At 48.5% G+C, this 16,948-nt stretch overlaps 1 protein-coding gene across 3 annotated transcripts in view; it reads right to left on the bottom strand.

Moving 5' to 3' along the window:
• PTPRS (protein tyrosine phosphatase receptor type S) overlaps positions 1-16,948 on the bottom strand; it is a 164,723-nt gene that overhangs the window by 77,068 nt on the left and 70,707 nt on the right. For all 3 annotated transcript variants that reach the window (XM_082495277.1, XM_082495279.1, XM_082495278.1), the window contains exons 3-4: positions 3,812-3,957; positions 2,730-2,871 (exon numbers count right to left, since the gene is read on the bottom strand). In XM_082495277.1, the coding sequence (XP_082351403.1) occupies positions 2,730-2,871; positions 3,812-3,957 (288 nt within the window). The remainder of the gene's footprint in view (positions 1-2,729; positions 2,872-3,811; positions 3,958-16,948) is intronic.

Raw genomic sequence — 16,948 nt, 5'->3', positions numbered from 1 at the left:
TCCGCAGCTGCATCTAGTACGGAAGAACATATTATTTTTCTCCTCTTCTGCTCTGGCTGCACTGGCCTTCAGGAAATCCCGTAACTGTTCCTCCATGTGTGTAGTATGAAGGTACACACATGTATGTCTAACTGGTACCAACAGCACAGCCAACAGGCTGCACAACGACTACACAGCCCATCCCGCAGGGTTTGTAACAGCTGGGGCCCGGGCTTCCATACTCCACACTCCGCCAAGGTAACAGCTTCGGCAAACGACAGCTCACATTCATCTCCATGCTGCGGAGCAGCCCCCGTCTTTATGCTAAATATTAGTTCTGAAAGTGAGAGAAGAGAGACGGAAAGGAGGAGGAGGCCTCGCAAGGAAAGATAGAGAAAAGACAAACAGGAGAGTGGGTGAATGCAGAAGAGGGGAGGAAGAAGAGAGGAATCGATGCCAGCACGCTAACTTTGTCATTGTGGAGATTAGTGGATTTGCACTTGGTCCTTTCAACTTCCCCAGCACTTAAAAATGCGGATAAAGAGGAGACAGTCTTTGCTGTGTGAAAGCTAAGGAAAGATTAAGGATGGAATAACTCCAACTGAGCAGGAAAGGGGAGGGCATCATATAAAAACAGCTTCCTTGATGCTCTTCAATAACATCTTGGCCCAGGCCTGCAGCTAATTACCGCTCCCCCAGATTTCGTGAACTGGGTACCCCGGCTGCTCCGGCACAAACAAAGCTACCGAACGAGGTCCTGTTCGGCAAACAGAACTGGAATGCTTGTGAAAGCAGCACAACACAGGAGCAAAGCACACAGTAATCATGTTCTGGTGGGATCAGCAAAGTGCGTAATTAGTCAGGCAGTGGGGAGATGTAGCTCCTGTTCTGTCATCTGTCTCTCTGGCTGACACGGGTATGATGCCGATACCGGAAGAAAAAGCTACAAAAAGACATGTACAAAGAATCTTGGTCCCTAAAGACAGTCACTGAGCTCAGCTCGTCACTTCCCATACAGTGCAGCTTTCTTTTGGTGGAGAGTGCCTTAAAAATGCTGTGAGAATCCGGGGAATTGTGAGGGCAGCAGCTGGAGGACAACCTTCTCTCGTGCCACTGCTCCTAGCTAAATTCAAGGGGCAGAAATTTTGAGTATGATTGCAGAGGCACTTCTCCCAAACAGCTCCCAAGGAGTATATGGGAATCAGTGCTCCCAGCCCTCTGGAATAACTGCAGCTTGAAACGCTCTTGTCATAAAGCGCCGTTCCAATCTCCTGACAGATACATCCCACCACGTACTGCTAACAGAAGGTTAAATGCCATGCCAGGCAAAGGAGCTACACAAAGATTTGAGTGCACCTCCACAAATCTGTCAGGCATGACTGGACCCTGGGCCTGCACGCTCAAAGGCAGCCAGCATCTTGACAATGCAGAGCCTGCCAGGCGGGCAGCAGAAGGGATATTCCCTGCTACAAGGGGAGGTCAAGGGCTTTGCCATGTGCCCTTTATGTCTATTCTTTATTTACCGCCGTACGTTGGGGATTTGCACACAAATTTTGCTCTGCACTATTAGAGATGTGCTCACTGTCTGTTCAAACAGAAGGACTTAAGATGCTCTTGGAGAGAACACTGAAATTGCTGAAGAAAAGGCAACTGGCACACAGGCAGAGCTACTGCTTGCCCTTACGAGGACCACACACTGCCTGGAGCACCTAAAACTGTTGTTAGCACTGCTCACTGCAGAAATAATGGCTCTTCCTGCAAGCTGCCCTACTCAAAACACTATGGCTTTTCTACAGCACCTCCTGCTGATGGCTTCATCAATAGCTACTGCTCCCAAGCTAAACTCCCTCCAGGAGCTCTCGGGCAGTTATCCACCACCCCCCTTCTGCCAGGATCACTTGCATTGCCCTGTGGTCTGAACAGAGAACACCACGCATCTTTTCCCCTAAAATGGGTCAGTTTTAGCAAGCAGCCTAGCTTAGTGCTCCACATAGCAATTTTACAGATCTCCAGGGTAATAACAGTAAACATCCAGAGGCATCCACAGCAATAGCATATTGTTCCCTCCCCCACATCAAGTTCAGGGAGCATATTTCAAACAGATGACATGAAGGAGGCATCCATGTAAACATCCTCTATAGTGGGGACAAGTGAAAAAAAGAGCCAGAACAAAATGGAGAGGGGAACTGTTTTCCTGCAGAGTGCATGGAGCAAAGGAGCTCTGGAATGAGGGAAGATGCCCAGAAGAAGGGCAAAATAGGCATCTTGCACAAGGGAAGAGGTTGGCAGTGCTGCCAATGGCGTGAAAGCCCATGCAGATGTATAATAATCTTAATCTCAGCCCATTAAGTGATTCCTCAATGAAGAAGGTTTTCTTGGGTGTCTGGATGAATGGTGCCATATTTCTGAGGAAAATGATGGGGAGTTGCTGGTCCTGCTCATAACAATTCAGGATAATAAGGATAATTCAGGTTGGAAGGAACCTCAGCCCATCATCCAGTCAAACCTCCTCAAGGGGTCCAGTTTTAGCTTTGTTTCTTACATAGCAATTTTATGACTCTCTGGGAGAGTAACAGCAAACAGATCTGGCAGGTCAGAGCAAACCGAAAAAAAGGAGGACTTTGTGCCTTGGTCACAAATTTTGTGATAGGCTTCCCAGTCATCTGAAGGAAGGGAGAAGCTGAAGGGAGAGGCTGAAGGGTCCCTTCTCCCCTGTGACACTGACACATGGAGGCAGACATGCTCTTTACCTCGGAGGACGGTGAGCTTGGCATGGACGGTGACCTCCCCATGAGGGTTTTGAGCAACACACTCATAAATGTTCTCATCCCGGGGAGTCCGGAGGGGCTGGATCCTCAAAACAGCACCTGCACTTTCATCAAATTCAATCGTCTGGAGGATAAAGGGAGAGAAAGACACGCAGAGAGTAAGCCTCCTTGGGTTGCCAGTAGAAGGTTCATTCCTGTTTCTAAAGGAGGCACCAGCACGCACACTCACAAACACACTTCAGCAGCTGCCCCACAATCCCCTACACACAACCGACACGGTCAACTTGTCTCTCCACTGACCCTGAGGTGACAAAGAACCGTCCCATGCCAAACCCTGTCCCTGACCACTGACCCACTGCCATGTACATCTCAAATGCTCTGAAAGAATGAGCCGTGGTGATGGTGTGTGCGGGGTGGGTGTTCAGAGTTCAACTGTGATGAAGGAGGAGGAAACAGACCAAGCGAAACCAAAATAAAAATGATCCCCCACCTTATTCTTCCATCTGCATGGGCAGCTGATGCCACAAAACTCCTCTCAGCACACAGCTGCTTGGCAGGACTGAGTCCCACAGCAAATTCCACAGGATGACCTCCTAGTCCTTGTTCCTCCACTCTCATTTCTATCTAAACAATGCCAATTGCTTGTGTCTGGTTGCCAGCAACAGTAATGTTTACTCCAGGCTGTCCCAGGGTTAAAATAATGAGCCATGGATGGGTATGAAAGGTGCATTTACAGAGCTGAAGAAGTATCAGCTTAGTTAGGGTGTCTCAGGGAAGGAAGAAGGCAGCTTTATATTATATCCCAGGAGGGGAGAAAACCCCAACAAAACAAAAGAACTCCAATAATGTAAGTGAGCCAAGTTCTCTCTTGCTTTGGAACAAACCCAGCTGTTGACATGGCCAAGAGCTTGCATTTCACTCCTCCTGCTGTTAAAACTCCTCCCCTTCCAAACCTCCCTTTTTTTATCAGGTCTCAGAATGGCCAAAGAGGAGCACTAGCTGTGTTGTGTCAGTCTCTCTCTCTTTATATACACACAGACACAGATTTCAAGGACATCTCTTACCTCAAACCTCTGAGAGTTCACTTTCTTTCCTTTCTTGTTCCAGGTGACCCGTGGCTTTGGATCTCCAGTCGCTTGGCATACGAAGGAGGCCACCCCTCCCGACACACCGATTTGGTCCACAGGTTTTTTAATGAACACAGGGGGACCTTTAAGAAAAAAAAAGAAGTATCACCATTGGCACAAGGAAAGAAAAAATCTAATAAATGCTGTTTGTAATTAACAGTAGCATTATCACTGCTATTCTCTAATGATCCCAGATGAAATTAAACCTCTTGACCTTTTAGGAACAAACAGTCTTTACCTCCATTTCACATATGAAGAAGCTGCAGCACAAAATGATTAAGGGCCTGATCCTACAAAGAGATTTCAATGTGATGACGTTGCAAAGCCTCTCTTATTTCTGAAAAGTGAACTTCTGAACTGTTTTGCACAGGGGAAATTGCCCTCCCAAAGCCCATCTAATGATCATCACCAAAAGTTGGTAGAGCTGAAAACAACATCTGGAAACACTGAATTGCACTCCCCAGATCCTAGCAGATTTACAGGAACACAGGAAGGGGCAAAAGGTGGAAGAAGGACCATGAAACAAATGGAGCACATGAGATCTTGAGGATGATGGTGTGAAACAGGCTGATGCCAGTGGCTTTGGGATGTGAAACCTCCTTGGCTTGTAGTACCTCTGTTTTTATCTGCAAATCTTTCCCCTGGTTCTCACTGGCACATTTACACAGCAACAGGCAAACCATCCTTTGGAACAGGCGAGTTGACAGGATCAGCCCAACAAACTGATGTCGTGATCATTTCAAAACAATCCAGTTGTCAAGACCAAGGCAGCCAAGTCTGCTGTCTGCTCCTGCAGTTCCCCCTTCTCCCCCCTTCGCATCATGAGACATCTGAGAAACCCAAGGAATTCACGCTGCTGAAGGAAGAAGCCAAAAGCTCCTCAAACTCTTCTCATAACCAGATGCTCAAAGGTGCAGTGATGCCTGAACAAACACACTCAGAGCCTGGGGCTGCACTTTAGTCAGCCTGGACCCAAGGGAACAACACTTGAGCTCGCAGCACCTCTCCCTCACCCCCTGCCACTGATTTCCAACCACATCCAACTGCCTTCAAGAGCACCTCTGCAAGAGGGGGAAAGGATGCTGGGATGGGCTTTCTGACCAAGGAAGGTGTCAAAGGCCTTCTGATGAGAGGAGGATGAGGTCAGGAGTGTTCATGCAGAGCCCAATTGCCTCTACCCTCAGGGAATTCTCCTTCCGTGCTCTAACCTGTTTTCCCTGCACACTTTCCTCTCATCTAGTTAGTTTAAAATTTATTGAAATATTTAAATCACAAGGCCACAGCTGTGTTCAAATAAAATCACTCAGATCATAAAGTTGCCGTCTGTTATTCTTGAGAAAAGTAGACCACATGACTCTGAAATGTGTGTATTTATATGTACATACTCAGAGTCTATAAAATAAGATGTAAACAGCCTACCAAAGACCTTAAGAAGAGGGCAAATGGAAGCTAGAGAGAAGTCTCCAGGGTCTTTTAGGGGTCGAAAGACAAAAGGAAGCATTCCTCCCTTCCCTGCCTGGTGTAGCCAGCAGTATATAAATAAAAGCCACTGAGCAAGCTCATGTGATGCAATCAAGCATTTGTTTCCATGCTGGAGGTAAATACAATTTGCTGGAGCTGTTTACGTCCCACCGAATGCTGTGTGTACAAAGCATCAGATTTATAAATATCCAAATCTATATTTAGAGGTCAGAATCTTCTTTGCAATGTTACAGCTAAAGGTTATCAAGCGAGTCCCACTGGAGGTACTGGCACTGGGGAATCCGTCTTCCATCTGAGAAATGCAAAACCAAAACTTTGCTTCAGGCTAAAATATAAATGCTCACTCTGCCCACAACCTGACTTCCTTCCTCTCTTCTCCTCAGTTCAATATCTGAAGAATTAGCAGAAGTCAATTCTGAAGGTACAGCCAAAAACATCCAGGGCTTTTAAGAACACTTTATTGATGCAAGTTCGTTTCTTAAAATAAAAGCCCCTAATAATCCTTAATGTCACATATACATTTAAATGGGCGCAAGCAGTTATGATGACAGCACAGCTGAGGAGAAAAATGAGGCTCTATTTCTGTCCTGGAGAAAGGGACGGTGCTCCAAAAGATAATGAACTTAGCGTCATTGCTCAACATCCCTTTTTGGGGACCTCTGTTGACTCTGTGTGTGGTAAGGGGGAAGCTGAGTTGCTTTGTGAACGCTGCCTTCCTGAGCTCGCTGTAATGCTGAACTGCTACGGTAAACTCACTCTTAGACAGCAAGAGACAAAGGAAAAGAAACCAAACAAAAGTCCCTATCAAACAATCTATTAGGTTTTGCTACTCACTTGGAAAATTGGTGAAAATCAAAGCTAAATTGTTGATTTTAAAATTGCCCAAGCCTCTGAGCTCCAGACTTTGATTCCTCCCCCCCCCCCGCCAAATCACCCATGGCGCTCTCCACCGATGCACCCCATGTCACTGCAGCGCTTGTCACTCCAGCCCACGCCAACCGCAGAACAACCCTCTCCCCTCTGGGAAAGAGAAAGCCAGCACTATCGCAGGCAAGGTGGTGATGATACAAAGCCGAAACAAATTCCTACGTGCTGCGTAGGACTGCCACAGCTCTGCCATGCCAGGCGCAGCTTGCAGGGAAACATGCAGTCAGAATTCAGTCTTCAGCTCTGCAAATTGCTTTGAAAGGCTCCAAAAGCAGGAACAAGGCGCTGTGTGAAAGTGAAGCACTATCAGCCCACTCAGAGGGGCTTATGTGTTTCCCCTCATTTGCCAAGACTGCAGGCCCTCAGTTTTAAATAAATAAATAAAAATCAGAGACAGGCATTTTCCAGATGACATACTTGCAATCCAGGAGAGTTCAGATCACTTCACCAATCACAGACAGCTGAGAGCAAGTCAGTCTTGGAAAGGTTGAGTTTGAGTTCCACCTAGGTCCAGTGGTCGCAAGAGATTTGTCTTTTTCCTCTTTCTCTGCTTACAAAGTAGCAGAACACATTTTTTTGCAGTATCAAAACAGGAATGGAAAAACCTGGAGCTTGAAAGAATTTTCCTACTACAAGAGGTTTCCTATGGGGTCTGGGTCTCCGGAGAGAAGGCTGAAAAGACCGGATGGCTGCTGCGTACCTGTGATTCTTCTCTACAGCTTAATGGAACGCCATCAAGTCACACTGAACCTTTCGCTCCTGCCCAGCGTCTCCGCGCTTCCCAAAAGCAACGGCTGGGGCAAGCGACATGCTGGACAGTTGCCACAGACTGTAAGGAAGAGACACATATTCACCATCCATCCCGCGACTCTGTAATTGCATCCGCAAAGACGCTCAGCACACACACCATCTGCCCTCTGCCCTAGCCTCTGCCACCCCTTCCAGACAGCTCTGCTCCTGCCCTGCGTTCCCGACGGCTGTCGAGGGCAGCTGACGGGACCACGCGCTCACCCTCCCGGTCACCCCGGTGCAGACAACCTCCAAACCTCCAGTGGGTTTCACTTTCCACAGCACAGGCCTAGAGTAACATGGGCGGTGTCGGCATCTGTTCTGAAGGGACATGACGCACATTCGCTGCTGGGATTTTGTGAATTCTAACGCAGATTTTGCGAAGAAGCTGCGAGGTGGTACGGGTGGGGTCTCCTACTCATCCCCAAGACACACACGCTAGAGGAGCACCGTACGACATCAGCCCACGTACAAGGGCTGCACATCGAGGCAGATTTCCTCACAGAAGAGGAAAATGCTGCCGCCTTGCCTTGCCTCGCCTCTCCTCCCTTCCCTCTTTCATGTCACACCAAAGCAGAAAAGGTTCTTCAAATGCAGCCATGTAAAAAAACCCCAACATCTCCCTGCTAATGATACACAGATGGCAAAACAGTCTGAGAAGCTTTACAGCAAGGAAAGCTTGAAAGATACAGAAGCGGGGACAAGGAGGGGACATCTCACCCTTTAAACCCAAATGTCCCTCAGGAACTGCTGCCATGGTGAATAGCGGGTGACAGACAAGGAACGAGGGAGACAGGCCGACCACCATATGCCTGTCTGAAACATCAAAAGCCAAAGACAGAGAAAGGGATGGAGAACCCAGAGGTTGTTTGAGGGGTGGGAGAGAGGCAGGAGCACAAATGGATTTAACCTATCTGAGCTGACAGATGAAGGGGAGCGGGGTGCAGGGAGGAGACAAAGAAAAAGCACGGTTATGAGCTTGCACCACAGATCCTCCTGTGAACCTGGTCTCCAGACAGAGATGGCTGCCCCTCCTGCCAGCTCCACAGGTGGGTTTACGGAGGGACAAGGAGGGCAGGGATGCATTTAGCCTTGCAGGCCACACCACAGGCCAGGATCAGCTTTCAACATGCTCCCCCAGTATGCTCCCGCCACAAAATGGGAGAGACAGCCTGAAAAGCCGAGGGGAAAACTACCATTGGCAGTCGAACGAAGCCCTGGCTGTACAGAGGGCTGTGTAATACCAGTATGGCGGCCGCCAGCCCCACTCCCCATCTCCCCGGTAGTTTCAAGGGAAGGCCAACCAGTTAGCCTGAACAAGGGGAAGGAGAGAGGCAGGTCCCGGTGGGGAAATATTGACTCCTCTGGGCCTTTCTGACACAAAATTGATTCTCACAGCATTTTGTGCCAGCCTGCCAGATCAATCCCCTGACATCCAAAACGCCGTGGTGCTGGCTCAGGAATACGGGACAATTTGGGCAAGGTATGGGATTGGCCAACAAAAGCGGACTGAAGACAGCCCCCTCTCCCTCCGGCCTGGGCTGCACGAGCACACAACAGCCAGAACCTGCCCCACACCATGAACCTCTTCAGGTAAAACCCTCAGTCCCGTTACAGGCAGGACTGGCCAGCGGCACGCGGCCCTCCACCTCTCCGCCATGGGGGAAGAGAAGACCCCACATGCTTTGCTGCCAAAATGCCTGGAAGACCCAACTGTGACCTAAATTGCTCCTCCCTCCTGAGCCACAGCCCGCCAATTTTGGGGCAGGTCCGAGGCAAAAAGCAGCACCCACAGAGTAGAGATGACATGTCCACCATCTTCCATCCACCTGATAGCCACAGGCGGGGTTTGGAGGCACCACCACCATCGTAATGGGCCCATCTCCCCACAGGCCCGACTCACGGCCCCTCAGCTCCCCAGGCCTGAGGATGGTCCCTGACCATGTAACTGCATTATTTGCCCCAGCTTTGGGTAGGAAATGGGCAGGCTGCGTGTAAACCATCCCCTCGCGCCGCAGGCTCTCCCCAAGGGGCCGCAGCCAGGCACCTCCACATCTCTGCTTCCTCCTGACCTCCCACCCAGCTCGCTCCCCTCACCGCCAGCCCCACGGCAGGGACCTGGTGTTTTAGATGGCAAAATTTACCTCTTTGCTTAATGCCCTCTGTTTCTGCAGCCCCGTCCCGCCACCCCCAGGAAAGCACCTCAACAATGGACCACAAATAAAGACAAACCACTTATTCTTTCATCTGGCCCTAGCACAGAGAGCAGCGTGAGCCTGGCTGAAAGGGTCCCTCGCCCACAGCGGCAGCAATCCATGGAGACAAAAGAAAGCCAGTTACAAAAATGCGTATTTTAAAAGGTTTTGCTTCCAGTTTTGGTGCTCCCCGTCCCTGCCGTCAGTGCTCTGGCACCACTGACCCACAGCAATGGCACACGTAGTGCCGGGTTCCAGCTCCTCCTTGGCTGGTGAATAAACACTCATTTCATTATCCGCACCCCGGGGAACGGAGGGGCTCTCCACTGTACCTGAGACCCGCCACTGAAACTAAAGCAAAAGCAAGAGCACAGCAGGCAGGCCATTTTCTTGCCGTTTGGCCGGCTTATCATAGCCTTCCCAAACACGTACAGCAGCCATCCTTTTGCCCACCGTTCCTGGTTGACCAACAAACAGCCCCGTGGTGCGGAGCCCGACGTTTCCCTGCGGAGCTGCCCACCATGAGCACGTGCCCATGCTACAAGGGAGATTCAGGTCACGTTACCACTGTCAGCCTTTACCCTAGCTGAAAAATACTGAACAGATCAAAATTTACCCTTTTTTGTGCATATATGCACATCTACCTTTCAAGAACAAAGTTAAAAAAGGAGACCATTAAGCCATTTACAGTCAATGTTATTTTGCCGTTAGCGTTAGCACACCCTGATTTGCTCTTCCAGGCTCCAGATGATTCCCATAATCGGGATTCAGATCTCTGGCTCTGACGCAAATTTGGCTGACCTTGGGCACTCACCCTTCCCCACACCTCAGTCTGCCACACGTCGCGCGGAGGTGACAATCCTCATTTCTCACACCTGCCTGTCTCGGTCTAGACACTACAAGTAATTTGGAGCAAAGGATGGTCTCCGAACAGATCTGTTCAGCACTCAACACCCCAGGTGGTACAGCCTCTAAATACTGTAATACAAACAAAATAAAATAGCCACAAAAAATCACTACAGGCAGAACTCAGAGACCTTCCACATGTACTTCGTGGTGGGAGAAGAAGATAAAAAAACAAAGCTTTGCATTCTCCCGACAACCAGGTCAAGTTAGCTTGTACCGGGACACCTCTCCATTATTTCTCACCCCTCGCTAATTTCAAGAGCAACCAGGAAGGAATCCGATGGCGTTCTCACAGGCACGCAAAGAGTTAAACCCCCCTCTTCTCCTTCTCTTCCTCTCCCCCCCCCCCCCCCCCCCCCCCGTTTGTTTTTTTTGGGCTGAAACTTTCTGCCAATGTGGTGAAACTCCATCTCCCTTTCCCACAACTGCTGACAGGCTCACAACCGGAGAAGCAGCACAAGGTACTCCCCCAACTACAGCCCTGGGCAGCATTGCTTTCATCTCCCCTCCTAAAAACCTCTCCAGGAACGCGAGATCCGGGTCCTGCCATGCACTGAGTGTTTGTTTGCTGGTTTAGGAAACGTGTTTTACACGCATGTGCTGCTGTGGTCTGCTCGCATGCAGCAGATGCATGCCCTGCGTTTGAGGGATGGGGATGGGAGTGCTGACCAGCTGGGGACAGCCTGGGAGGCACCACCAGAGGAGCAGAGGAACAGCTTTGTCAAACCACTAAAAGGGAGAGCTAACGAGGGGAGCAGAGGGCAGAAACGATGGGAAAATCAGATCGGGAGAGAAGAGATCAACAGGGAAAATGCAAGAGAACTGGAGCAAGATGCAGAGGAGGGAGGTGTTCGGAGCCAGAGCAAGGAAGTGAAGATTAGATAGAGGAGGCGAACCACGGAGCAGATGAAAACAGGAAAGAGCAGCCAAATTTGAGACAGATGGAGAGTGGGGAGCAAGAATGCGATGTTTGGAATGGGTACGTATTTCAAAGCAGCGGCATTAGGGAGCGGGGGAGCTTGCAAGAGGGGTAAAGGCAAGAAAGATGGCTCCATAATTTACATTTTAATTCATGAGAGGAGTGAGAGCTGCAAACTGGGAGCAGGACTGATGCAGGCTGTGGGGAGGGTCTCTATGGAGACACTCAACAAGATTGAAAACACCCTTTGGAGAGGTTCTGCAGAGACTCTGGTCCCCTTGAAATCCGGGTTTTTACTGATAGATTTTGCATTTTTTTTTCCCGAGAGTTGTTTCTCAGTGCCTCACAAATAAAATTAAAATGAGGGTTTTTCTGACAGAAAAAACAAACAGGGAGTGAATTATATTCCATTTCCCTGTCAATAACTTTTCCCCAACCCAGTCGTCTTATCATCATAAAAAGTCCATTAAGCAGTAATTGGGGAGGCAGCAGAACATAGGGCTCGTCCGTGAAACAGAAGCACGCTCGCTCCCCAACTGGCCTTTTCTGGGAAGGCAGACAGGATAATTATAGGCTTCAGACAGAGACTTCCTCTTACTGTCAGCAGCTCTTGGCTCCCTTCAGGGAGATGGGACCGGCAGGGTTGGGGAAAGGAGGGTAAAAAAAGATCGGGGACATTTTTTTCAGAAGTGAAGTACTTCCACCTCGCTATTCCCCTGCTGCTGATCCACTGAAGCTCGTACCTGACTCAGAAAAGCTGGGCTATACACAGGTGAAGGAAGGTTTTTTCCCTGTTGGACACGAGGGAATGTCACTTGAAAGATTACCCCCTCTCTCCTTTCTTGCAAGGCCCCAGAGAGGGAAGGAGAGCAGCGAAGGACGTGACCCAGCATGGGATTTAACAGGAGCAGAAAATAGGTGAGAAAGATCAAGAACACATTTCATACACCTTTACCTCACTGGCTCCAACAGCCCCAACACCCGCTCCTTCCTGACGCCTGCTGGCACTGCCAGTCCCACATCCCCTCAGCCGGGATGAAGCAGCAGACCCCTCAGAGCCAGCACCCCTGCCAAGCTGTTCTTGCCATGAGTAATTTTATTCTTGCCATTCTTGTAATTTTGGGGATCTGGCACATCCATACAGCCTTCAGGCTTCTGTTTGCAATGCACTCGGATACAGACCCTTTGGAAGAGGAGGTACGAGCCTGCAGCAGTGGAGGCAGGATGAGACTGAGGCTACCAAAGATCTATTCCTAGTTCTGACACCCAAGGTGAGAAAAACCACGTTATCCCGCCTGCTGGAGGGGAAGCATAATCCTTCCTTCTGGTCTATTTAAACTGCTAGTTTTCAGGGATGGGCCTGTGCCTTATCGCATGGGAACGGCAGCTAGGATGAAGTCATCCAGTTTCGGCAGGGCTTCTCCAGGCTACCATCATACATCCGTATGTATGGAAGGATCCACCTTTCCCCATAGCGCAAAGCGTATCTGTCACTGCCACAGATCAGTCCCAGCCCTAGTGACTGCCACCTTGATACAGCCAAGGAAAACATTCTTCCAACCATGATTTATGCAAATGTATATGCACATTGTAATGATACACGTATACGGGATGCAAACTGCTGTACAGGACAGGACAGAACAGAGCTGTCCCTGTTCTACAGGGAGCGGGATGTATTCTGGACGTCCTTCTTCCCTCCCTCACTAACACAGGAAAACTGGTATCTGGTGCCTCTTGCCACGTAGTGTGCGCACACCAGAAACTCCCCATCCTTTGAGAGCTGTGGCACAGGGGAAGCCCAGAGCACCATGTGGGCTTCAGTCTAATGAGTTAGAAATAGGGGATTGACATCGGGGGTGAAGGGATTGGTATTTTGGCAGTAAAGGACAGCAACCACAGCAGGCAGCTGGTGTCCGGCATCAGAATGGGACTCTGCACATAATGCAAGAAAGGATGGAAAAGAGGCAGCATTTAGCAGCATATGGAGTATGTGCATGACAGAATGTGGTCTAGAAGACACAAGACTGAATTTGCTTTTCAATGCATTCTGTGGCCCCACTCCACAAGTATCCTCTCCCTGTCCCTCAGTTTCCTCATCTCCCTTCTCATACCAATTCACATGGGGAGCGCTTCAGGAGTACCAACTGCTTCTCTCTCTGCTTACCGCCTGAACAGAATACTCCCACCCTCCCTCCCTGCAACAAACCAAACTGAGGGGCAAAGGAGCAAGTAGGTGGTAGTGGAGGTGGACCTCCGGCCAGGATTCTCATTCACCTTCTGGCACCACAATGCCAGGAAGAAGGATGCTCCTTGTGACCAGCAGAAGCAGGCGAGCAATGCTGTCATGTAAGATGGCAGTCCCGGGATCAGCTGCTGAAGGGCCAGAAAGCATAAGAGCACATGCAGCCGCAGCAATGTGGCAGGCCAGGACCCTGCGGGTACACAAGTCCTTTCAATCAACTGTAACAACACCTCATTCCATATTTGTCCACAAATCCTATAACAAGGCATAATAACCCAGAGCAGAGCAAGAGCAAGAAACCCAAGGAGCTATCCTGGCAACTTAATGAGAGCCCCTTGTCCATCAATGCCATGACAGCAATCCCAGATTGTTTGCAATCAGAAGCTTAAGGCAGGGAGCTGTCCCTCCCCTTGTCATGTTGCTAGGACAGCTTCTACTCCCGCCATGTCATCGATATTGGCATCCTGGAGAAGCTCGATCCACCCCCTACCTAGAAAAGACACAGCTAGAAAGGACTGGGCTCTTTACTCAACTTCCGCTGCTCTGAGTCACTAAAGAATCAGAGTCTATGGGGGATACCAGAACATGAAAAACCACCTCCTATGGGACAAGCCTGAAAGACGAAAAAGCTTAACGAGCAAGGATCCCAACTCCCAGGGGGCCATGCCATCTTAATATAGCCCAGCAGAGGTCCCGAGCCACTGAAAAGTGACAGCAGAGTCAGCAGCAATGGGGAAAACAAACTGCTACAAGCTTCTGCATCTCATGATCTTTCAGAGAAAGCGCAGTGCGAGAAGCCCCAAGGATGTGATCAGGGAGATCAGTTCTGATCCTTGCTTTAGTAATATGACAAAGACCTTTGCAAAACGTAAACACATAGCTGGGTCCCCTGCCTTGCATCGCCCGCTCAGAAGGGACTAGAGCACTGCAGTAGATGAATGATCCCCATCAAGATTTGCTAGCTAATACATGCCTGTAGGGATCATTTGGGGATGAAAGGCACTCCAGATAAACAAAACAGTCTGATAAAACTCTGCTCTTTTACTCCTGTAAATAAAAGCTATATTACTTCCACGTACTAGCTGTTGTCTCCTCCTTTCTTTTAGGCAAGAGAGGAAGTTGCCTGATCTACAGGAAAGGGGCAAGGTACAATTCCTAGGGCACAGAATTTTGGTCATTGTCAAAAGCTTGATACATCATTCCTGTCCGACCTCTGGTAAGAGATTTCAGGCCACATTTCCATGGAACAAAAGGAGATTCTGGATACACAACCTTGAAACACCTTACCCTGGGTCTTAACAGTGTATTGTTAAGATCTTGTTAAGATGAGCTTGTACTGCTCATCAGTATTGGGACAGGGATATCAAGGGAGCTCAAGATAGGAGATCTTGAAAACAAGAAACAAAACCCTAATAAAGCTAACGGAAGAACACCACCTTTAACGATCATGACCTGTTATTGTAACAGTAACTTCGAGGCCAAACTGGAGGGGGCTTTGAGCAACCTGGTCTAGTGGAAGGTGTCCCTGCCCATGGCAGGGGGGTTGGAACTAGACAGGCTTTAAGGTCCCTTCCAACCCAAACCATTCTGTGACTCTATAAACTTTGACTCTTACCACAGGAGTCATTATAGTTTCTGTCTCTGAACCACAATAATCATCGTTCAGATTTGTAGTGGGCACGTAAACACAAAAGAAGAAAAAAAGGAAGAATCTAACAACAGTGCTGAGAAGTGACAGCAGTGGGAACTCTACAAATTCAGCTTTGGGATAACTAGAGATTCAGCAAGCCCGATAAACAGTGCAACACATGAGCAAGAAAGAAATGGAAACATGGAAAAGCAGCAGCAAGGACCCCTTAAATTCTTTTATCAAAGACAGTGACTGAGGAAGGTGCATTTTTTTTAGTAGGACAGGTTTCTGTTCGTGTTTGACACCTGCCAAGAGATGCAAGGGATGGCTTCTTTGAAGAAGGCTGTAATGCAGCCCCTCCAGGCACCAGGGGCAGAAGATGCCTTACCCTTCCAGGTGAAGGCAGTCCCTCAAGTGGCAGCTACTGGAATTAACCACAATTAGCAGATTTAATAAGGAAAGGGGAGTATCATAACATTCATTAAGGAAAAAAAAAATACACAGAAAGCCCTCAAAACAAAACAGATCTTACCCGTACAGATAGACAAATGAGAGCTGAAGGATCTTCCTGGATCACCGGATGATCACAACAGCGCCAGTCTCAAGGTGATCTTTAATAGCTGAACTTAAAAAACCTACACCATCTTTTAGAAGTTCATTCAAACAAATCAAAGTCCACACTAAAGATTTGTAAGTGTCGGCACTCAGACTAATTTATGAATAAATCCACGAATTCTAACAGAGGTGAGGGAGGAAGAGGACGTAGCCAAATTAATTTGACTTTATTAATTAAAAAAACCACCAAGTTTCATCACCCCACCACTCTTTAGAGGTTGTGTGAGAGTGGGGGAGAGTTATGCTCATTAATTATGCAGAAAATGCAAAACTATCATCCTCTGAATGAGTTTAAAATAAGGAGAAACCCTTTCAGAATGGGGAGAAATTACTCCCCAAGGCAGCTGAAATTTCTCTTGCAACTTCAAAGGACAATAAATTATTCAAATCGCTCGCGCCACTCCACATGCTCTCTCACTCTCTCCCCTTCTCAATTTTATGCTCCTGAGTCAATTAAAGGTTTGGAGGACTTGGAGAAACTTTGTGGAATGCTAAACCAGTTGCAGCTCCTTCTATTTATTTATTTTTTTCTTTTTTAAAGCTTTGCTTTTCCTCTTGGCCTCAAAAGGAAACAGAAATGATTCTGTGCATTTCAGATGAAACTAGCGGCATTGGTTTTAACCAACCTCGTATGAAGCAGCGATGTTTCATGTCTGCAACAAGCAAGATGGGACATGCTAAAAATTCTCTACGCAACGATACTGTGAAAACAGGTCAATCCATACTCCTTCATGTCAACTGTTCAAATCATTCATTGCAATATCCCCTTTCAGAATCTTAGCAGTAGACGTCCAAGATATATTTATAATGCTCTCTCCTGGCAACCTTCAGGTCTACGTTAGCTGTGATCTCTTCCACAGTCACGCTGTTATCTGCTGTGCCCTTGGACGAAACAGGTGGCTCCTCTGCCAAACCGTAACATGACTATTTAGCGTTTGCGGTATGAGAACCTCGACCCAAGACTGAGACTAATTACACCAGACAAGAACATGGCAAGAGAAGCCCTTGCTCAAAAAAGCAGATCCAGACAAGCAAAAGGAGGGAAGGAGGGTTGAGAAGGCGCGTTCTCAGAGCGAGGACGCTCCTGACTCCTGACCCAGTCCTCAGCCCGCAGCCCGTGCGATGGTGAGCTCCACCACATGCAGCAGATGGCATAAAACGTGACTGTTTTCATGAACTTTAACAATCCCAAAAAATTAAAGGCAGCTGCAGTGCAGGGAACATCACAGCTTTCTAAGGTGGGAACTGGGACCAATTATGTTGCAAGAGAACATCCTTGACTGGAGGGGAAGAGTGGCACAGAGTAAATAAAACTGTTCTTCAGAGATTGTGTCTCACAGGCCAGCTCGAGCCCAGATTCCATCCCACG

The sequence above is a fragment of the Vanellus vanellus genome (assembly GCF_965231255.1).
Source record: "Vanellus vanellus genome assembly, chromosome: 25".
Taxonomy (NCBI): domain Eukaryota; kingdom Metazoa; phylum Chordata; class Aves; order Charadriiformes; family Charadriidae; genus Vanellus; species Vanellus vanellus.
This window is presented reverse-complemented; position numbering and strand designations above follow the sequence as displayed.